Source organism: Protopterus annectens, chromosome 1.part1 (assembly GCF_019279795.1).
Source record: "Protopterus annectens isolate FY-2018-M chromosome 1.part1, PAN1.0, whole genome shotgun sequence".
Lineage (NCBI taxonomy): Eukaryota > Metazoa > Chordata > Ceratodontiformes > Protopteridae > Protopterus > Protopterus annectens.
The window spans coordinates 11,554,621-11,579,167 of NC_056726.1; the positions used below are offsets into that span (position 1 = coordinate 11,554,621).

A 24,547-nucleotide genomic window follows, 5' to 3' on the forward strand; every position below is an offset into this window, starting at 1 on the left:
ACTGGTGAAGAAGTCAGCATCCTGAAGTTTGGAATCACCAAAAAGGTGTTTAGAGTAGACAGGTCCAGGATAGGATGCCATGAATTGTCTTTTCTGGGTACCAGGAAAAGTCCCAAGCAGAAACCTTGTCCCTTTTCTTCTTCTGGTACCAACTGAATATCCCCTATGCTTAAGAGAGAGAGTACTTGCTTTTGGGCCTCTGCCCAGTGATTTGGGGGTAGATCTGGCCAACTGCTTGGTGTTGGTAACGTGTGGAAGTGAAATCTGTACCCTTGGGACACTATATTTAAAACCCATTTGTCCTGGGTAATGAGTTCCCAGTTCTTTGCATGAAGAGCAATCTTTCCCCCAAAGGAGTAGTCAGTTGAGAAGTGCTTGGAAGTTTTAAAAAGAAGTCATTGAGACAGTTTACCATAAGGGGGAGTTTTATTACTCCCAGATTAGGAAGTGGAGGCCCCCCCACTTTTTAGTCCTGTGCGTACCCTGGGACTGAAGCCTGGGTGCTCTGCTGGATTGGGCGGCGCAGTGGTGCAGCGGTTAACGTTGTTGCCTCACAGCAAGAGGTTCTCCGGTTTGATTCTCGGCTGGGGTGCCTTCTGTGCGGAATTTGCATGTTCTCCCTGCGTTCGCGTGGGTTTCCTCCAGGTACTCCGGTTTCCTCCCACATTCTAAAGACATGCGATTAGAGCATTTCTCCCCAGGCCTCCGCTGAAAATAGGCTCTGTAGAACCTAGTTGGACATTCCCGGTCAACAAATGCTAAATAAATAAATAAAAATAAATAAAATCTGGGTTTGGACTGAGAAGGTCTGGAAGAGGCAGGAAAGGACCAATTCTTAAAAGGCCAATGCCTACTAAATATTGGAGGTTGTACTTGTAAAAAATCTTTAACAGTTTGCATAGCTTTAGCTTTTTCCTCCATCTTTTTAAGAACGTTTCTGCCTTGTTGCCAACCAGGTGGTCTTGATTTAAGGGAGCATCCAGTAATTTAGCTTTAACATGCTCTGGCAAGGATTGCTCCTTAAGCCAAGCATGCCTTCTAAGTAAGGACACAATTACAGCAGCCCTGCAAGATGCCTCTAGTGAATCAAAACCACATTGCAAAGTATGTTTTCCAACTTGTTCAGCAGAATGCATTAAATCCTGTAAATCCTTATTTTCAGCACAATCAGGAATCAACAACATTTTCTGTTTAAGCAATCCAATAATATGCTGCTGATACTTTAACATATGAAACTGGCAGTTTAAGGCCATAATGGCCAAAGATGCAGAAGTGTATACCTTCTTACCCCATCTATCCAGTGGCCTGGAGTCTCTATCAGAGGGGGTAGGATTTTTGGCAGTAGTAGTTTTAATGCCCTTGGGTCCCTGAGAAATGGTCTCAGGATCCACAGTAGGATTTTTGAAAAGGAATTTGCGAGAGTCAGGAACCCTGTAATATTTATCAGGTTTTCTGGGAGCAGGAGGTAGAGAGTCAGGGGTCAAGCTCGATTCAGAAAAAGCATCATCAACAATGTCTAGTACAGGAGGTATGGCTAAATGCCTGTGCTGGGGCAGGAGTAAGAAATCCCAAAGCCTTTTTTTAGAATCAGAGAAATCCTGACTTTCCCAACGAAAATGCTCCTTTCACCAAAAGAGAAATCCTCTGGGGGGGGAAGCAGAGGGAATAGAGTCCTCAGCATCAGAATCCTCATAGGTAGATAAGGGTAAATCCTGGTCATCAGAGGAAACAGAAATTTCAGAATCCTGGTCAGAAGTATCATAAGCAAACTCAGTCCTAGATCTCTTAGAGGGGGAAGGTTGGCTTCCCCTGGTCTTCAGCCATTCTTATCATTTGTTTTTTAGGCATAGAGGCCTGACCATGCAGTCTGGGTGCCAGTTTTCTAGGCATGGTTCGAGTTTTAGCATCAATCCACACAAAACGAGCCAGCACAAGGTAGATGGCAAGCAGATAAATATCTTTAATGTGGCAAAATAAAATCAAACATTGCAAACCGGTTTCGGCCTAACAATGGCCTTCTTCAGTGCAGAATGAAAAGGTTTTGTTTGCTATGGTTCGAGTTTTAGGCCTTGAAAAAGAAGATGGCATCGGTTTAATATGCAAGTCAGTAGGCCTGAATACACCCTCAGAAGCAGGTGCCTGCACAGCGGCTCTGGACGCATCCAAGGTAGAGACATCCGCAGGTTCCACAGTTGAAGCATCTCACGGCATACCAGATTCCGAATGGGTCTAAGTAGAGGCCTGCGAATCTGAAGTAGCAGGTATCAGGGGCTTCAAAAGCACCTCACTGAGTACCGGCGAACTGGCAACTGGCTTAGGAGAAGCGTCGTCGGCAGCTTTGGACCGAGGCGGCCTGTCTCTGTCTTTATCTTTGCATTTTTTCAGAATGTCAGTAGTCGGATGGCTTACCGAAGACATATCTGGATAATTGAACCGAGCACCAAAATATTTAGAAGCGAAAATACAACGGCGACGGATAGTTCAAGGTTTAGATTAGGCACAAACCAGACAGCGAGGTACGTTGTGGTCAGGGCCTAGGCAAGGAATACAGTATGAATGAAAATCTTTATGAGGTATTTACTTTCCACAAGAAATGCAATTATTTACTTTTACTGGCATCGGTTTAGAGCAAGAAAAAGTTTCCCCAATGGGGTACTTGGCTTTTAGTTGAAGACTTCGGTTCTGAAACTCGAAGACGAAAATTTCAGGAGTTGGCCGACCGGCACTTGCGAACTTGCTTCTGCTTCGGGCACCGCACAGCAAGAAAGACTGATGTAATGGTGTCGGCTGCATGTTTTATACCCCTGACGTCCTGACGTCACGGAAGAAGAGACAGCAACCGACGCAGGACCCAAGATTTTGTTAATCAGGCCGACTGAGGGCTACTGCAAGCAGATAACCCAAAGGTGATGACTGCAACAGTGAAACACGTCAAACAGTGCATTGTACTCCCACATAGCCATGACTAAGTTGGCAAAGGACGGTGCCACTCGAGACCCCATCGCTACTCCTGAGACTTGCTGGAACATATATATTCAAATTTTAAACAATTAACTTCTAACACTAGTTCCATTAGGACGCAAATGATGTTGACTGTGTCATTGTTAATACTAGTATACTGACTCAAGTATTCTCTAAGATATTCCAAACCCGTTTCCTGGTCTATGCAAGTGTATAAAAAAGTAACATCAAGGGATGCAAACGTGAATGGAAAACTGTCACTATTCACCTGACTTAATAACACTAACAAGTGCCATGAGTCACACAGATAAAATTTAGATTTCTGTACCACAGGATTCAAAATTCCATCTAACCAAATAGAAATAAGTTCTGTTTTAGAAAAACTGGCAGACACTATTGGCCGAAATGGAGGATGTACTCTATCCTTGTGTACTTTAGGTATACCAAATAGTGTCACCAGTTTAGGATAATCAACCTGCAAAAAAAATGTATACAGAATAATCAAAATTCCCTTGACTGAATAAATCAAAGTTGTGTCAAGCCTTAAAAAACTTTGTCTAATAAAGTCTGTTGTAACTGTTCTGTAACATTTTTCATAACTCAACATACTAAAAATAGCTTTACTGTAATCAACAGATTTTCATGACTACAATGGAACCCCTGCCTTGTTAGCCTTCATGACTTGCAATTCTCTATTAGAGGCTAATTTTTCTAAGGCTAATGATTCATTATGAGGAACATTCTGTCTGTATTTACAATCACCACAAAAGTCTCTAAACTGTTTTTCACAAAGGCTTAACACAGGGTTGTAAACACTTTTCTTCACACCACTCTCTGATCTCTCAAGACCAGGCACCCCATCAAAGATGTATTTAAGATGTAATTTACGCAAATACAATTTTACATCTACAATTAATTGGGGCACATTGACTGTACTGGAAGGAATGAAGGAAAAAACACATTTTAGTACAGATAAGTGTCATCACAAAAAGAGTCACCACTTAAATTTAGAACATTAATTTGAAATTCTAATTCTTCCTGCAACCCTTCCAACCCCCTTTGTTCCTGGTCTGTGTGATGTTCGACCATTTGGGAGTCTTTTTGTTGCCTGAACTGTCCATCAAAAAAGGACCAGAACTATTTACAGATATAACAGGGAGTGCTGAAGATGTAGCAGGAACAATGTTGTCATTACCTCTAATTATATTATTATCTTGCCCACTAACAACCATAGACAACTGGGCTACTGGAGGTACAATAACCGAAGAGCTTAGCACCGACTTGTTTGATGGTTCATTAACTAAATGAACTGTACTGTCTTTGTTCATTGTAACAGGATAAGCAGTGTTAGTAGCATAAGCAGCAAGGACCTTTTTAATTTGCCTTGCTTCTGATTTGTAACAGATGCTCTTTGTCTATCCACTTTGGCAGAAATGCCTAAATATAAAGTCAAAAAGATGAACAAATGTCAGCTGTTTTAACCGTAACATCCAATGTCTCCATCTCACTTTTAAGTCTAACCAACTCTAGCTTATAATGCTCAACCAACAGTCTCATAAAAGAAAGTCTGGTATTAATGAAAAGCTCTATTAGTTGTTTGAATAAAGTATCCCCTTGTCTAACATAGTTAGAAAACGTGTATGTCCTGAGTCCTAATGGAACACAGCCTAAATTGATGCTTTCCTCTAAATAAAATATTTCCAACTGCGGCGACACTGTTTTAATAGCCAGCCTCTTAAGATGAAAAATGTTCTTACAACTTGTGTAAGTGTCCGTTAAACTGTCTACTTCTTGTGCACTTACTTGCATATTGATTGAATTCTCCGTGGCCATGTGGAAAGGATTATTAACCTCTTTGAAAATGTTGTGCATCAAATCGTTGTTGGTCACAAGCTTTGTTCCGAACTGATAAACCTTTACTGATGCCATTACGCACTACATCTGCCAAAGAACTTTGAATGGCACTCAAAGGAACGTTGTTTCCATGTGTTACGTCATCACACATCCCCCCCTTGGGTTCTCCGGTTGCCAAAATTATTCTTAAACAAGGATTATACAGTGTTTATGTCTCTACCAGCTAAAATAATTGCAAAGGCATTGCCAAAATGGATAGATATGTATCCATGTGGTTTTGTGAAGGGGAGGCAAACATTTGGTAACTAAGAGAATAATGATAACCCAGAGGGAAGCAGAATGGAGCACACTGCTGTTGTTGGTGGGTCTTGATGCAAAAAAAAAAAACATTCACAGTAAGCTAAGATTTTATGAGTAGGGCAATGGAAGCATTTGCATTCCCTAATGCACTAATAAGGTTAATTAGGAGGATATATGAGGGATCAGAGGCAACAAAGTAGGAGGGCTGCTCTTTGACAAGTTGTGTTTGAAAAGAGGACCCAGGCAGGAATGTCCTCTTTTCCCTTTATTATCTGCATAATACGTAGAACCACTGGCAAAGAAAATAAGTGACTCAGAAATTCAGGGATATATAACTGGTATGGTGATTAAGAAAAGTGGGCTTTACTTACAGATGATATTATCTTGTACCTGATAAAACCAGTAAAGGCCATCTCAGTATTGTGGAACATTTTGAGATAGTTTCAAGTATTTTTTGGGATACAGAATTAATGAAGATAAAACAATGGCTGTAGCTGTAAACATCATATCCACACTTGAACTGGTTTTGCAATACCCATATTTAAGGAGGAAACACTAGAATAAAGTATTTAGGAGTATGAATTAAAAAGGATTCTGTTATGGAAGCTAAGGATATGTGGGAAGAGACTAAACAAAAGATAATACAGAAACTGGAAGCTCTTGTTTATGGATATGGCTAGCAAGATACCAGTAGTGAAAATGTTTTAAGCCCTCTTAATTTTATGTACAGGTCAGGCATATTTTTATCCACCACAGGAGAAGTTGTGGACAAAAATTCATTCAACTCCATTTATTAATCTGGGAGGGGAAAAGGCCAAGGATTATGTGGAATAAGCTGATCCTCCCAACAGAACAAGATTGTTTAAGATTACCAGATTTGATGGGATATTTTAGAGCTACACAATTTAAGGCTCATATACAAAACAATAACAAAAAGCTATAATTCAAAATCAATATTTTAGAGCTACACAATTTAAGGCTCGTATACATAACACTAGCAAAAAGCTATAATTCTAAATCGAAAACGCTGCTGCTGATGATGATGCTGATGAAGTGGGGGGAAATTCAAGAAATAATGAGAGTGGGATTACGGATGCTGATCCTTAAAGAAAATAACAGCAATACTGATTACCCAAAAAAGTTTTACAGAGAATTGGGAAACAAGACAAAAGGAATGGAACCACAACCAAAAAAGAAGAAACAGGTACATTTTGGAAAAATATCTATGAAAATCCTGTGGAACATAAAGATGCTAAATGGATAGAAGTAAAATAAAGAATAAATGTACAGGATATGAAATGGGATGAAGTACCAGCCAGACAGACTGAAACAAATTTAAGAAAAGCTCCTAATTGAAAAACCCCAGGCCCAGCTGCAGTGCCTAACCTCTGGATAAAAGTATTAACATATTTATATGAAGATTTAGCAATGATTAAGAACTACTTACATGCATACCCTGTCCAGACACCAGCCTGGTTAACAATAGGAAGAAACAATACTAATACTTAAGAGCAAACCTGCAAGCTACCCTAAATTCTATAGACCAATATCTTGCCTGTCGACAATGTACAGTATAAAATATACACTGGAATTGATGCCAATTCAGTTGATAGTCTTTTGGAAGAAAACTCAATCATAACAATAGAACAAAAAGGTAATAAAAGAAAGTCCTATGCACCAAAGGATCATTTGTTGTTAAATAAAGTCATAATGGACACATGTAAAAGGGTAGAATCCAAGTATGGTATAGATAGACTATAAAAAAGCATTTGGCAGCATCCCACATTCATGGATAAGAGAGTGCTTATATAAGATACACCCCATATACTGATCAATTACATTACAGCAACAATGAAACAGTGGCAAACCACTTTGCAGTTAAGCCATGATAAAGGACAAATTATTATTCCAGGGATAAAAATTCAAAGGGGGATATTCCAGTGTGGCTCTCTGTTACCACTGCTATTTTGTCTTGCCCTTAACCCATTAAGTTGTCTGCTTAACAGATTAGGTCGTGGCTACAATTTGGCTCCCAGAAAACAAAGTGTAAAGACTTCTCATCTTCTTTTTGTAGATGACTTAAAACTGTACAGTTTATCAGATGAGGAACTAAAAGCACAACTCCAAGTGGTCAAAACATTTTCAGATATAAGAATGTCATTTGCACTTGATAAATCTGCATACGCAACCTTTAAAGCAGGAAAGCTACAGCACCAAAAAAACATCAGTTTTGGACAGGAATGTGATATAAAGAACTTGAGCAAGAGGCGGTGTATACATATTTGAGAACTGATGAAGAATCAACAATAAAACATGAACAAATGTGAATAAAACTTAGTAAGGAATATTTTAGAAGAATTAAATTAATACTGAAAACAGCAGTGACATATAGGAACAAAGTCCAGGTTGTAAACCAGTTTGCTCTTCCTGTCCTAACTTACAGTTTTGGAGTGAATGACTGGCCCCAAGGGGTGTTGGATAGGTTGGACAGGAAAACAAGAAGGATGCTTCATGCTGAAATGATTTATAAAAATCATTGCATGCCAATATTACATATTCTGAACGAAGTATGGGCCTCCTCAAAATTAATTGCATGTAAAGATCTGCAATCATGAGACTGCATACATGTCTGTCAACATCACAAGACCCAAACGTAGTGAAAGTTTTAAAGCATGAGTAGACTAAGTCTAAGAGTACTTCCCTGCTTAGTTTAGCAGAAGCATATCGCTGTGAAGCAGGAATGGAAATCAAACCAGAAGTAGATAAAAATCAGGCAGCAACTGAATGTGCCAAACAACAAAGGAAAGAATATAAGGTGAAGGATCAGATGAGAAGGCAAGAAATGTGGAAAATGCATAAATACAGTAAACTCTTGGAACAACCTCATGTTGATCAGGATCAAGCACAGGAATGGTTAAGGACAGGTGAATTTAAACCAAAAGACGAAAGCTTAATGTTGGCGGCCCAAGACAGTGGACTATTGTACACATTAGTTTACAAAGTCCATTGAACTTGTGGGAGAAACACACACAAATGTAGGTTTTGTAAAACAGAATTGGAAAAGGTCACACATCTTGTTACTGGTTATGATATAATAATGGCAGGACGACTGTATGCTGAAAGGCATAATAATGTGGCAAGACTGCTGCACTGGGGATTGTGCAGGCATTAAAATACTAAAGTAGCTAAATAAAAACGTGAAACATAAGCCACAAAGCATCACAGAAAATGAAGAAGTTTATATCACATGGGATCGTCCATTACCAACTGTTCAAAAAATAGATACGAGAAAACCAGATACAGTAGTCCATGAAAAGAAGACAAAAGTAGCACTGATTATTGAAATTGCTACACCCAGTGACTTATGTACAGCAACACACACAGTCATAAAATACCAGGATTTCCAGGCAGAAACGAGGGCAATGTGGATGAAAGATAAGACAATTCCGGTAGTAGGAGCAATGGGTCTTAAAAAAAAAGAATTTATAATCATACTTAGATATGTTGCCAATACATGTAACGCCATACGAATGGCAGAAGGAGTCATTATTTGGCACATTGCTGGTGCTGCAAAGAGCACTTCTGGATAATATCAAAGATTGAAACAATACTAATTTCATGAACTTTAAATAAACTTTGACTTAGGAATGGAGTCCATTCCCGTTACGGTATTAGAAACACAAAAGACTTGGGGAAATTAAAAAAGGCAAAAACATTATATTCATAAATAGCAGAAAGTATTCTAAGAACTAAGCCAACACGAGAATGGAGAAAGGAGATTTTGCTGATAGGGATGACTCCAATTAGGAATACAGAGAACAGGCAAGATGTGTCTGGAATTTACTGGAGAAAACTGGTGAATGAATCAAGGTATTTGCAGCAAATAACTAGAGAGGAAAAAGTAACACAATGGGAAGAGCCCAAGAAGACATTTGGACTGCAGGCTAGAGACTGCCTTCCCTAACAGAGATTGATATCAGAGTATAGGCAAAGAGAAAGGGATAGTGGAATCCTAAGTGAAAGACCGATCTGGTAAAAGTTTTCAACTGAATCTAGTACAGAAGATGCTGTTTTAAAAAGGGGATGATTGGTAGAACATATAAAAAATACTGCACAGTAACTACAGGAATGAATCAGATGAGGCTAGAAAAGACCGAGAAGAGAAACTGGATAAGCAGTTCACAAGGAAACAATGGCAGAACATGTGTATGACTCCCAAATATGAAACAAAGTCTAGAAGATTTGGAATTTTGGTTTACAAGTGTTTGCATAGGTATTTTTATACCCCAAGCAGACGACGTTTTTCTCAGGTAGATGGCAAATGTTGGAGGTATGGTGCGAAGAAAGAGGTAACTAGGAACATATGTTTTAGGACTGTAATCAGTTGTCAGATTTTCAAAATTCCCTACAGGGTACTCTGCCAAAAATATTAGGTGAGCAAATAGGTTTAACTAAAGAAATTATTTTTTTGAGCTGGAATACAGGATCTGACTTGCCTAGACATATTAAGGCCTTGTTAAGTTTAATTCTGGTGGCTGCCAAAAAAGCAATTACTAGAAAATGGAAATCAAAGTCTAAACCAACTTTATTTGAAGTACTGAATATTGTAAAAGAGGTAAAAGAAGTGGAAGTGGGATCTTTAGAAAAGGGTAGGAACAGATTATATAGGATAAATGGAAATTGTGGGAACAATACATGCAGAGTAATATTTTACAAGAGGAGTGTGGTTTAAGAGAAGGCAGGAAGTGAGCAATTTATGTAATGTTGGATTAATGATAGTTATATAGAAGAATATATGTAGAATATGTTATGTATAATGTTTGTAACTGGGAACATGTCAAATATGGTTTGTTTTCTTTAATATAAATAACTATATGTTTGCCTAGGCCTGAAGCGATAATTCAACAAAGGTAAAAGAAAAGAGCTGAAGTTTAAGCACTTCACTACAAGCCCACATTACGCACAGTCAAATGACTAGGAAGGAAGAACCATTCAGACACTGAAGAGTGCTAATATTAGCTATAGGGATTGGTATACTGCAGTCTTGGATCACAGGAATACACCAGTGAAGAGTCTCAAGCTTTCATCAACTCAGCTGTTAATAGGAGAACATTATCAACATTATTCCTTACTGATGCCACAGAAACACGACAAAAATAAGGAAAATGTTGGAAAGGAACTATCAGAGAAAAATAAATACTATTATGAACAACATCCAGGAAACTAAGATCCACAGATGGAAGCTAGTGTACGAATACAGCAATTCTGAAGAGTATGCTAAAGTTTTAAACAACTTTAAAGGAGAACAGTGATGAACAGCATTTACTGTTCTCCTGCATTTTCATAGTTTTTTTTCCCCGAAATTCCAGGGCTCACACTTCTCGGTATTGGAATTAAAACAGAGAGCTGGAGAACTCACCAGCCTGAAGCTGTAGCTCCTTGTCAAACAGGTGAACTCCGATATTACATTGTATGAGGAAATATGGAAGTAGTTTATTCAAGACAAGGCTATCTTACCAGGAGTACCTGATGAAGTCTAAGCCAGTGCCACAATACAAAGATATACTACATCAAAACAAGATACTACAGAGGGAATCTGTGCAACAAGGAGTGTCTTCTCAACAAGAAAATCAACAGGAACTATCCTTGAAAAAAATCACACCTGAAGAATACCACTAGTCCTACCCAAACAATCAGTTATTAAAAAGCATGATACAAAAGACAAGTCAGATTTCTGGACAGTTTCTGCAGCTCTACAAGGGTTCCAGTAGACTGTAAATACTGAATGTTGCTAAAAATGATTAATTTTCATGTTTAGAGTCTCTTCACAGTATAAAGCAGATCTGTGACATGCTAGCACAATGTAAAGTTAGCTATTCTAACTATCAGCTAACTCAAATGCACTGCATTTATTCATCTGCAAAAAAAAGGGGAATGCAGCATACAGTGCTATGACTAAGAAATGGGGCATGATCGTATTAGCTATACATGCCATATGATCCACTTGTTAGAATGTAAATGTAACAGACATCATGGACATCAGTAACACATCCATGATGTCTGTGCTGCTAACGAGTCCTCTGACAGACATAAATATTACAAACATCCATTAACCTTTGTTTTTGTTTTTCTGTAAGCTGTGCACAAGTCAAATTTCTCTATTACACCAAAATACTGATAGTGATTAATTCATTAAATGCCATTAAGTCCACATTCTGGTAGCATTCATTCAGTTTTCATCTTGCAACTAAAATGCAAAGGATCAGATTTTCTTCCAGCAGCAGAAACAGTAAACATTAGCATGACTTCCTTTCCTTTCACTTCAGAGAACTTTACATGTATAAAAGTTTCCTGATGAAAATAGGCTCCTCAACAACTAATGCTTTTATGTGATTTCCTGTCTGAATTATTTAAACAGATTACTTTTTTCGATTTTTGAGTCTGAAATTATAAAGCATACTCAACCCAAAGTTACAGCACTCTGAATTCTTTGATTTTTTTATTCTACAGAAAGAGCACTTACATTTTACATTAAATCATCAGCTTTTCTCAGATTTTTACTATCCATGCATAACAAGTTCAGAGCTATTTCCATTTTCCAAACAGCAACTAAAAAAATGAGACCTTCCCTGTTAATAACTTCATATTTTCTCTCCCAAGAAAGTATTTCCATTTTGAAGTAATATTTAAGTATCAAGGTTGTTTTCTTACCACTGACTTATAATGACCTCTTTGCAGGACTGGCAGTAAAAGGTATACCTCTTCTGTGCTCTCATGCTTTCTAACACAGTAGGAGAAAATTCTAAAAAGATTAAGAAATTAATTATTTATAATGTTTTCTTCATGCTACAAATGCTTAGAAATAGTACACTTGATGAATGGTGATTATCGAATAATACTTTTGCCCCACTGCTTTAGGGAGACAGAAAGAAAATGGCTAAACTTTAATTTGCCTAAAACAAAGTACTTGACAGGAAAGACTATGGAGCTACTTAATCTACCATGTTCACTGCTTCCTGGGTCAAGCACTGATCTTAGTCAAACAAAACCTACTGAATTCTACCTTTATCAACCATGATAAATCTACTCCACACATTCCTAAAACACACTGTATCATTTATCTTCCACCCTGTAAGAAAAAAAAATCCTCAAACATCGCAGCCATCCCTTCCTCTTCCATTAACAAGCTTTCTGCCTTGGGTCATATAATATTTAGAAGATAAAACACATGCTCCATGAATGTGTACTTACAAAAGAGAAGAGACACATACTGTATGCAAGATAGGACATAACAAACACTATAAAACAAACAAACCTGCTCCAAAGTTGATTACTAAAATAAGTCAAAAGGGTGTGAATCATAAAATCTTAGGCAGTCAGTCAAACTACATCTTTCTCTGTAAGAAGACTTCCAAACTTTTGTCAAGTATATTTTCTTTCAAGAGTGCTACATGTATACATTATGGCAGTTTTACCGTGCACAATACTGACATCACTTGCAGTTACATAAGGTCAATTGTATTTATTTACACTTTGTTGACCATGTTAGTTCTACTAGGACATAGGTCAATGGTCTCTTTTCAGGAGATAACCGAGGTGGTATTCATACGGACTAGGAAATGTGGCCTTCAATACAGTGTAGTAATGTTACCAACAGTAAAATTAATAAACAAACTGCAAGTTCTAAATTTTTCATGATTAAAAGGTACATGGTAAACACAGCAAGTGTTATTTAAGTATAAACATTTCATTTCATACTGTATTTTAACCAAGCAAGAGATGGAAATTCAGTCCAAAGTCTTACAAATTCACACTGTAAAGTGTATACTAAAGAAATGCTGCCTGGATGGAGATACATTTCCTGTGTTAGGCATGGCAATATTTCAAGCTACAGTGAAACATCACCAATTGTATCATTATAACTAGTCTGATAAGGTACTATCAAGTTTTATTTGCTCATTTCTGCATCTTGATAAACAAGAAGACAGGCAGAAAACATTTTAAAAATGGGGCCCAAGAAAAAAATCAGTAATTAGGCTGACAAGTACTTGGGGGCTCATGAAAAAGAAATCAGTTACTAGGCTGACAAGTACTTTGGCACAGTTACAAAATCTGGCTAATAGTATTTATGTGATGCAGAAGTAAAAATCTAATACACCAACCTATAAAACTTACAGTAAGCATCAAGTACAGTAAACAACAGGTAACAATTCTAGAAGTACTCTTGTTTTACAAAGACCTAAGCAGAGTAAGCACAACGTTTAATTCATTTATTGACATTTGAGGTGACTAACCACCCGTCCGTAGATGGGTAAATTATACCTGTACAAACACACTCGTCAAAACGTTCTTGGACTTTGTTAACTCAAATGACTTGGAGCAGATAGTTGTCACCCCCACAAGGGGCCCAAACATTCTAGACTTGGTACTCGCCAACATGGTAGAATGGTAAACTACAAGTGTGCGGACCTCCCTGGTGAAGGCTGATCATAAACCAGTCTCTTTCGAAGTAACGATAGCATTACACACACCCTCCCCCCCCCCCCCCCCAAGAAGAAATTAAGCTAAAAAAACTTCTCCAGAGCCAACTACAACCTCTTAAACAGGTATTAATAGCTTCAAAGTTCCTGTCCCCACTGACAGCAAGGACGCCTATAATGGGATATACACCAATTCATTGTATAAACATCTATACAACTGTATTGACTCAGCCATTCCTGATAGAACCATAGCAAGATTCTCAAGAAAAAAACAAGCCTGCCTGGTGGGCATTTGCCATAAACAGTTTATACAATAAGAGGAAGAAATTGCTGTCTAAGATTCAAGATTCAAAGAAACTTTATTGTCATTTAGGAAACAAAAGTGCTACCTAAACGGAATTTCAAGTGTCAGCTCTTTTACACGAAAAAAACACACACAAAAAGACAAGACATGATAGGTATTAAAGAAAAAACAATTTAACTATAGTACAATAGTAAATGTCTAGGTAGCTGACGCACATGCTTGTACACTATATACACTGGACAACGCTGAATACTAGATGGTTAACACATGAAAGAAAAATACACTATACACAGAGGTGAGACTGGGTGATACTGCACATAAGGAAGTGATTGAAATTGCATGTGAACAACAATATATTAATTTTAGCATCCAATAAATAGAATTACTGTATGAAAAAAGGGGGAACAATGAGAGCGCAACAATCTATTATAGTTTTGATACGTCCAGATTTACATCTGCATTAATGAGTCTTATTGCTGTTTGGATAAAAATCGTTCATGAATCTGAAGGCCCTGCAGTGGATACTCTGTAAACTTCTACCAGATACAAGTTTAGTGAGCCAACCATATGCTGGATGAGAAGTGTCATTCAGTATTTTGTGGGACCTCTTTTTACATCTCATTTCAAAGAGCTCCTGTAAGGTAGGAAGACTACTGCCCACGATCTCTTCTGTTGTTATTATGCAGCTTATTCCTTTTGGCCATCGTGCTGTTACTGAACCATACAGTGCAATTGGTTGTGATAACGCTCTCAATGGCTCCTCTGTAGAAGGTATTTTAGAGCATTCATAGAGAGCTTTGCTTTTCTAAGCCTTCTTAAGACATGTAGTCGCTGGTGGGCTTTTTTAATTAGTTGGTCTGTGTTTGTACTCCAAGAAAGATCCTCTGATATATGTACTACCAGGAACTTTGTAGTTTGGACTCTCTCCACTTCTTCACCATTGATCTTGAGGGGCAGGTGCATGGCAGATCTTTTTCTGAAGTCAATAATGATTTCTTTTGTTTTACTGACATTCAGGTCCAAATTGTTGTTATTACACCATTCATTCAGGAAGTTGACCTCATTCCTATGGCCACTCTTGTCATCACCACTTAGAAGTCCCACTACTGTGGTGTCATCTGCGAATGTGAAGAGGTGGTTGTTGCTAGCTTTTGCAGGGCAGTTATGGGTAAGGATTGTGAACAGTACAGAACTCAGCACACACCTGAGGTACTCCAGTATTGATTGTAATACTCCCTGAAGTGTTGTTACCAGCACAGGTCCATTGTGGTCTTCCAGTCAGGAAATTGAGGATCCAGTTGCACAGCCCTTTATTTATGCCAAGGTTGATTAACTTTTCTATAAGTTGCATTGGAATCACCGTATTGAATGCTGAGCTGAAATCTATGAACAATAGCCTTTTTTTATGTTCCTTACATTCTCCATGCATTTGGATACGTAAGCCATAGTTGTCTCAGTAAATTCATCTGTGTTCACCAGATCATTCACAGTGGCTACCTCCCTGAAGACATCCCAGTATGCGGTATCAAAGCAGCCCCTGTGACTTTCCATGGCTCCTTCATGCCAGATCCTGATTTGTAAGCTGGTATTAGTTTTATGGAGGTGTAATCAGAGCCACCCAGGTTTGGTTGTTGTACAGCTCTGTATGCCCCTTTTATGTTAGTGTAAGCCTTGTCCAGAGTATTTGATCCCCTTGTGGGAAAATCCACAATTTGGTAGCAATTAGGTAGAACCTCCCTGAGATCGGTTTTGTTGAAGTCACCAGCTATCATAAATGCACATTCAGAATTATTGCATTGCAGCTCACATATAGTATTATGCAGTATATTCAGTACTTCAGTGATGTTAGCACTCGGTGGTATATATACAGCTGCTACATAGACACCATTTAGTTCTCTGGGCACATAAAAAGGTCTTCATTTCAGTATCAGAAATTCAACATTTACAGAGCAATGTTCATTCACAATGTTACAGTTTTTGCACCAGCTATCATTCACAAAAATGCACACTCCACCTCCCTTAGGAATCCAGCTCTGTGTGGAAAAACTATCAGCTCTGAACAAAGTGAAACCATCAAGGCTTACGGCACTGCCACTAATCCTGTTATTTAACCAAGTCTCTGTGAAGATTAAAAGACAGGAATTTCTCACCTTGTTTGCGGTGTTGAGCTGAAGCTTGAGAAAATCTATCTTGTTGTTTAATGAGCATACATTTAATAACAGAACTGAGGGAACTGCAGGCCTGTGAGGGTTTATTTTCAATCTGGCAGCAATTCCAGCTGTGCAGCTTCTTTTCCTGTTTCTGTTGCATCTCTTCCTTTTGGGTCTCATCCTAATTGTTCTAGAACCTTCCATTTCCTGATTTAGACACTTTGAAGCTTGTAAGAGCAAGAAGGAATGATCTCAGAAGTGGAAGCATACCCTTCTCAGCTTAAACAAGCAAGACATCTTATAAAGTCCTCTAAAGCTAACTACGAATCTAGATTAGCATCCTCAGCCAAGGATAACCATAAAGCATTCTTTAGCTACATCCAAAACCTTAAAGGAAAAGCCCAGATTTGCCCTGAACTGGTAGTGAATGGTACAATATATACTGAACCAGTGGAAATAGCCAACCTGCCAGCAGACAAGTTCAGTGAAAACGTCTTCCCCTTATCTCAACCACATATAGCCCAAAATCCTCCTACCACCTATTATCCACCTAGTATCTCTAAAGAGCAGGTCTTACCCGCTCTCTCCAAGGCCAAAAACACAGCCTCTACGGGACCTGATAACATCCCAGGCTATATTCTCAATGGTTTAAAACAGGAGTTAGCAACACCATTGGGTACTCTTTTTAACCACAGCCTAAGCACTTGCTTTGTCCCTGCTAAATGGACAACAACTACAGTCATCCCCTTGCACAAGCAGGGTGCATCCACTGACCCTGGGAACTATAGACCCATTAGCCTTATCTGCAAGGTCATGAGAGAATCATCATGGACCTTATCAACAAGGATATAGGACACCTTCAAACACTTCAGCTGACCCAGTTTAGTTTTGTTAAATGGAGATCCTGCTTGTTGAGCCTGATGGACTTCAAGACTGTCACCAAAGCCCTGGACAAAGGCAAATCTGTGTATATGGCCTACCTAGATTTGGTCAAGGCCTTTTGATACAATCTTCAATTCAATCACCATTGAAAAACTCACCCAGTTGGAGTCAACCCATATACTGTCAGGTGGGTTGCAAATTGTCTCACCAACAGAACATATAGTCAAAGTAGGGGACTCCACCTTCATCAGCAAACCCGTTACCAGTGGTATTCCACAGGGATCGGTGTAGAGGCAACTACTGTTTGGAATCTACTTCTCTGAAGTACAGGCAAAAACAAATGGTCTGTAGCTGACAAAGTTTGCTGATGACTGCAAACTGGGAGCAGTTACTGAGTCCCCAAATGATGTCAACATTCTAGAAGAAGGACTTACGCAAACCAATGATTGGTGCCAAAGTCATGGTCTTAAATTCAATGCAAAAAAATGCATCATCTTCCCTTTTGGTAAAGGTGATGTTCCTGCAGATTATTATGTTAATACAAATACCCTAAGCTCTAAATCTGTGGTGAGATATTTAGGCACAGGTTGACAGCAGCGTTACTTTTGATCACCATGTCTCCACAGTGGTAAGGAAGGTCTCCTACATGGCTCACCTCATAAGTAAGGGTATAGCTTCCAGGCAAAAGAGGTTATAACCCTCCTGTACTCTTCCCTCATCAGGCCAATAACAGTACAATGCTCCCTTTCGCATGTACCTAAATAGGCACCTGCAGTAATTGGAGAGACCTCAAAGATTCCTCACAAAGAAAATTCAGGGTCTTCAGCACATGTGTTATGTGGACAGACTGAAATCACTGTCACTATACTCTGAATCATATAGATTACTCAGAGGTGACCTAAAGAGTAACCTCTGATCCTGCCTTAACAGAAATGCTGCCCATTTGTAAGTCAAACGATACATAATTCACTCGCTCCAGGGACCTTAACCTAGTATGTAACATCAACAGGACTTGCTGGAGAGACAGATATGTCTCCCAGAGGTTGCCTCTCCTCTGTAATAAACTTCCAATACAGGTTAAACAGAGCATCTTGTTAACCCTTTTTAAGCATAACTTGGATGATTGAATGGGAAACCGCAAATTCACCCCAGGGGTTTCAATAGGGGCAGGTAGTGCTGATTCAGATCTGCTTATAACATAGACCATATCTCTAGACCCTTAAGGGAACAAGGGTTGAACTTGGCTAGGCTTGTAAGGGCCCTAGGGCCATTAGCCTAGTAACCTGGTATGAGCCTATTACTATAAAAGTCTGACTGGGCAGGAGGCCATTTTCAGCAGAGGCCCATGGAGAAAAGCGCCAAAGTATTACAAAACATTTTAAGAACAATAATTTTACAATCTTCAAAAATAATACAAAAACATCCAAAGTTTAAATAATTATACCAAATTATAGATAGTACGAAAACATTCTTTAAGATACAAGTTATATGACAATGATTTAACCAGCTTATTATAAAATTAAAGTAAGTTAGTATAATACAATCAGGAACTGCAATATGAAATGAGAGGAAAAGCAGGCCTATGGAATATTTTGAAAGTAACCCAGGGGAGAGAAATTAAAAGAAACAAGGAAGTGAGTGAAGAAGGGAGAGAAATGAGGTTTAAGGTATGAAGAGGTACTTGTTCACATTTAGGTATATAGTTTATCCTGGTTTTGAGCAAAGGCATAGCCAGATTATGGTTAGGATGTTTTTCAGAACAGTTTTGAAAGATACGAGAGATGTCACTGACTGGATGGATACAGGTAAGGAGTATCAGGCCTTAGCAACATGGTACGAGTACGGACAATGCCCAGCAAATTTCATACGTTTACAGCCAGAGAGCAGTTTTTGGTCATTGGACTGTAATTACTGACTGGGAACCAAGTTATGTAGAATGGTATTTAATGCTGGACAAGCAGATGGATGCTGGATAATTTTATAGGTGGTAAGAAACTATGTATATGTTAGTTGATGTGGTAATTCAAACTGATTTAAGCTTTTTAGTGCTATACAGTGATGGGTTCTGAAAGGGGTATTTGCTGCAAATTTAGCAACTTTGTTATAGCATTGTTCAGGTTTTGATTTTTGCGATGTCTACAGGTTAGTAAGGATGGGAGCACCATAAAGAAGTGTGGGAAGGGGATAAATAGTGACAAGTGTAGTTATGTTGTTAACAGCTTTTGGGAGCTATCAAGTATAAAGTCACATCATTCTGTTTTACAAACTGGACGTTGCTAAACAACTGCTACATGCCCACTGACAACCATTTGCTATAACAAAACAATAATGTCCATATGCAAGAGGTGCAAATGCTTATTAAAGCTGGAGGCAATCCTTTTACACAAACCAGGTATCAGTGCCCACACTAATACCACACTTACACAGCATGACAAGCACAAAAACTTTCTAAGCTGATGTAAATAATTTCCACAATCACTAAAGGTCTCCTAGATGCAACAGTACAGATGTGCAGATCACAGCCAAATATCAGCAAAAAACACAGACACCTGCTCCATTCTATGCCACATATAGCTTCTTCCACTACCGCCACAAACAAGCATCACTAGAGTGGTCTGGTCAACCCCTTCAAGCTACAAGATCAGTAAATTTGCCACAGTAACATACTTCTTATGGGTAAGTCCACACCTCACCACTGACATACCCACTCACATGGCTCAGTAAAGATGGTATAACAGTCAACTACCTCTCAGTTGCTAGAATTTGCCTTGACACTACAGCACACAAATCGCTTCACAGATTTGCAGAGGACTGCAAATCAGGAGCAGTCACTGAATCCCCCACCAACACAAATGTTCTACAGGAAGGGCTGACAGCCAAACAGCTGGTGTCAGAGCCATGGACTAAAATGAAATGCCAAGAAATACATAATAGTATCCTTCAGGAAGTCATAAACTCCTGGTAACTATCATATTGACAACATACCTCTAAAAGTTCACCCAGTAATCAGGAACTTGGGAACACACAGACAGTAATCTAGTCTTTGACCATCATGTATCTACAGTACTGAGGAAATCATTCTATGTTGTGGCAATTTATAAACAAATGTAGGGCATCCAGGTCCAAGGAAGTCATTGTTTCACTGTATTCAGCACTTATTAGAAATAAAAGAGTACAATGCCCCCTTTGGTACGTACCTAACCAGGCATATCCAACAACTGGAACATCCACAGAGGTTTTTCACTAAAAGAATACATGGCGTAAGTAACATGTCCTATGCAGACAGCCTCAAGGCCCTATTTCTGTATTCTGCCTCCTACAGGCTGCTGGGGGAAGAGCTATACCTGGCATACAAGGCATTATCAGACCCCACTCTGACAGACCTCCAACATATCAGCAAAACAAACAGCACCAGAATTACCTGTTCAATAGACTTAAACCTTGCCTGTGATATAAACAGAGACTGCTGGAGAGACAGATGTATGTATCCCAGAGACTATCCCTTCTCCGGAACAGGCTCCTCATTCATGTGAAGGAGAGTTCCTCTCTAACCCAATTCAAGTGTAAGTTGGACAACTGGATGGGGAACAGGAAATTCATCCCTGGTTTGGCACCTATATCTCTAATGGACACAGGCAGTCTATAAATGGTTCATCTCCCATGCCCCAGCTTACACTTAGCAAGGGTACCAGAACTTAGAGATTTGGGATGCACAGCTAGTCTTAAAAATGTCCTTGTGGTTGTTAGCCTAGTAAACACCTATGAACTTATGACATGGTTAATGTCTATGTGGCTGTAAATAATTCAGAAGCAACCCTTGGGCTACATAATGCAAGGCATTATGGAGCACTTAGTATGCCTCTAGTCTTGAAAAGAATTGCCTTGAGAAGTATCCTACCATCACAGGGAATGATACCAAGATAAAAGCAAAAGATGGTTGACATTAACTAGCCAAGTTAGTTTTGGTGTCACTCTGAATGAGATGGAAGACAGTTTTACCTATTCTCCAGAACTGGCCTGCACCTATCTCATCAGCGCTTTAACTTACCGACCAAGTTTCTCTCTACTCCCTATATGTCAGCTACTCAGTCTACCAACCTAGTACATACAAATCCTTAGTCTGGCAAACATCTATGTACTGTTGCATAATGCTAGCAGCCTAAAGAAAACACCCTCCCTCAACACCTTCCTAACTCTGGGAAATGTGGACATTGGAACTGTCACTGAAAGCTGGTTCCAGAACAGTGACGACAGTCCCTTCTTACCTAGCCTCTCTGTCTACCACTTGTTTAGGTCCGGAAGTATAAATGGAAGTAAAGCTGATGGTAGAATGTTCTGCCCTTATCTGAAAAAGCATCACTTCTAGACTTATTGACTGGAACAGTAATTTTGAACTCATTTATAAACTAATATCAGCCACCTGGCAGTGTAAACCTTGATTCTAGATGATTGTCACTGTTGAATGACACCCCGACCTCATGTGCACAAATGTGAAAAAGAGGTTAGGGATGCAAAAATGAATGGATGGATGCCTACATGGGCTCCAGTTAAACATATGAATTAATGGACTGAATTTAACTGAAAGGGCAGGCTGCTGCAGTCTGAGATATTATGTTGTCATGTATCATGAGTCAGTTGCTATTTTTATTAAGCCTATCTGTACACTCATGTTTAGGTCACCAGGAAAGGAACGTTCTAAACAAAGGGTTTCAAATGGTAAGAGTCCTTCAATGCTCTGCAAGACACATACAAGTCTCTTCTCAAAAGGCAATAAAACACAAAAAAAGAGAGAGTTGATATAGTTTTTAGCTATGATACAAGCTTTGAACCAGTCTGCTTCCCTTTGTGGAGGATCTTTATAATGTCTCCTGCTGAGGCAAATGGTGTGTGTCTGTGTAGGTTACAGAACAGGGTACAGTATTCTATAATTGGCCTGATAAAAGCTGTATAAAGGGGGATTATTTCTCTGGCACAGAACCCCATGGAAGATCAGATGGGTAACTCTATAGGCTTTGTAGATGTTAGTTGTTACAAAGGTATTAAACTGAGAGATCATTTACAAGGTCTCCAAGGTATTTTACTATTTTGTCAGCTTTAGGCTGTTGCCCATCAGCTGCATATAAAGATGGCATGGGAGTTTTGCACAGTACCAGAATGATGCCTATTTACATGAAGAAAATGTTTTTATTGCACCATTTGTGGGTAATGTTAAGTGCTGTTTGAAGAAATATGGTACAAGCATGATTGCAGAGAATGCTCACAAGTTTTGCAGCCTTCCTCAGGGCAGCTGTGGAGATCCTGCTGTCAGGTGTGTGTGTCTGCTGAGAAGGCATGTTCCCTTGGAGTCCAGAACTTGCAGTCAGCCTTCTCCAAGACAGAGGACAGAGGTTAAATATCAGAGTTCATCCAAATAACCCTGGTTGGGTCTTTAAGATGTCCACCAAATGGAACCACCCAGAATGACTGCTGGATGAATCTCTAGGCCTTTTGCAGTCTGCTCAAAGATGAAGGGATGGGGTCAAAAAGGGTGAGTCTTCAGAGGGTGAGACCAGGGTGTTGGCTCCCTTCCCCAATCCAGGAAATTCTCAGGATTTTGTATATCTTTTAATTTTCTCCAGTGACTTGTGTGGCTTCTTTAGGGGGCGTTCAGAATCTAATATAGCACAGATGGCTTAGTGGTAAATTGCTGTGGGTATGGTGTGCATGGTTCTGGGTTCAAGACTTGCAAGGGCTGGTTATTCAGGGTTGGGAGGGTGACCTAATAGTTAAGGTGTTTGCCTTACAAACAAACGGTGCAGGGCTTGAGTCTCACAAGGAATAATTGTCTAGGCTTAAAATGGCTCGCAACGGCAGTTAGACTCTTACTAATCTATGAACTTATGAACCTAATGAAGACAAACTACACCTGGCAAAGGATCTGTGAAGAGAAAACCAGAGAAGGTCAGAATAAACTCTGCCCTGCTGCAGGAAATGGCCTTCAAGTCTAAAGGACTTTGTTTCAGGGACATAAGATAAGAACATAATGCCTGATGCAGGTAATATCAATGGTGAAACATCAACCATCGCGGAAATGACCTGAAAATGTAGCCACATACTTTGAAGTAGAAACCCTGGGAATGACACCGATGACAGGAGGAACAATTCCAAATTGATGGCCTGCAACCCTGGCATCAGCATGGATTACTGAAGCCCTGATGTCAGCACCAAGGCTGAGAGAAGGGGATTGGCTTCAGCAGCACCAGTGTTGGCAGAATGAACACCTGCAACATGATGGATGACAACAGGATCAATACTAGATAAAATGGTGCTGGCAAAACACCATAAACCAGAGCTGAAACCAGCGTCAGCAGGCTTGGCAATCTTACCATTGACATTGGCTGAATAACTGTGGAACTGTAAGGGACTGACTGATAGCAAAGGAGCCAGCTAGTTGAAAAATCTATGCCAAAGTACTTTTTATTTTCTAGTATCAAGAAAGCAGAAAAGGCAGCAATGGTGTATCTTCCCTAAGCCTTCAAGTAGGGCTTCTGTCAACTTACCCATGGCAGAGAAAAACGAGGACTGAATTAACCTCAGTTTATCTAGCTTTGACTTCAAGGGCTGAACTTGGGCAAAGGGAGTCTCTGCGTTCATCATGTCCATTATGACAACAGTGGGAATGGTGACAGATATAGGAACACTTGCTTTAATTTTTATTCGTGATGAAGTTGGAGATACAAGTTTGCAATTGAAAAGATTTCTGGTCAGACACACACAGATTCACTGAGAAAAATACAAACATTCGGAGGAAAAAAAAAACAGCAGACCTGGACAGGCCACCTCAAGGTCCCGGGCTGAAAATCCTGATTGACCTAGTCCATAGAGTAAGTTCTATAACATCATAACATACAAGATACCATATATCAAAACTGTTCTACCATTTTTTCTTTAAAATACTAGTTTAACCTTGACATAAAATAACATATACAACTTGAAAGCTAAGATTATTTGGAATGTTTTTCATGAACACGACTCACTTATTCCAGAAACAGCAGGTAATATATGCAGGTTACAAAACGTTTTATTCTTGCATCTATCTGTATATTGACACAATCACTGTCTGATGAGGACAAGTGTGTATACGTGCACATACAGGCTCTAATTTAAGACTGGTCTCTGGTTAATCAATGTCGATATGATCACTGCACCCTACTCGCTAGAAAACATATCTGACTGACTGTAACAGTTGTCACTGGACAGTATAATCTTGACACCCCATAATATCATCATCCTTCCCTTCCCTTGAAGACACTTGTATTTTTAACCATTAAGATACAGCCCCTGAGCCGTATACAAGAACTTTGCTGCAGCTGTCTATAGTTGTAAAGTCTGCAAGAAGCAAACACTGAACATCTCCTTGAACTCTGCTAAACGGCCAATAGTACAGATATAAAAGGTGATCTTTAGTATCCTAATCCCGACCGAAAACAGAAACTAGTGAGATAGTGTGATGCCAAGAGACAGGACAGGGTAAATAAACCTGAAGGGAAACGGTCTGCATTATTCAGACAAGCAGGCAAAAAGAAAAGAACCAAACACCTCTAGTAAGTACCTTAACAATCGTGTACAATGAAAAA

General features: G+C 39.2%; 1 protein-coding gene across 1 annotated transcript in view; it reads right to left on the bottom strand.

Annotated features, from left to right (window-relative positions):
- UBE3D (ubiquitin protein ligase E3D) overlaps nt 1–24,547 on the bottom strand; it is a 1,088,056-nt gene that overhangs the window by 968,251 nt on the left and 95,258 nt on the right. Inside the window, exon 3 of the mRNA XM_044073342.1 lies at nt 11,827–11,917. Coding sequence (XP_043929277.1) covers nt 11,827–11,917 — 91 coding nt within the window. The remainder of the gene's footprint in view (nt 1–11,826; nt 11,918–24,547) is intronic.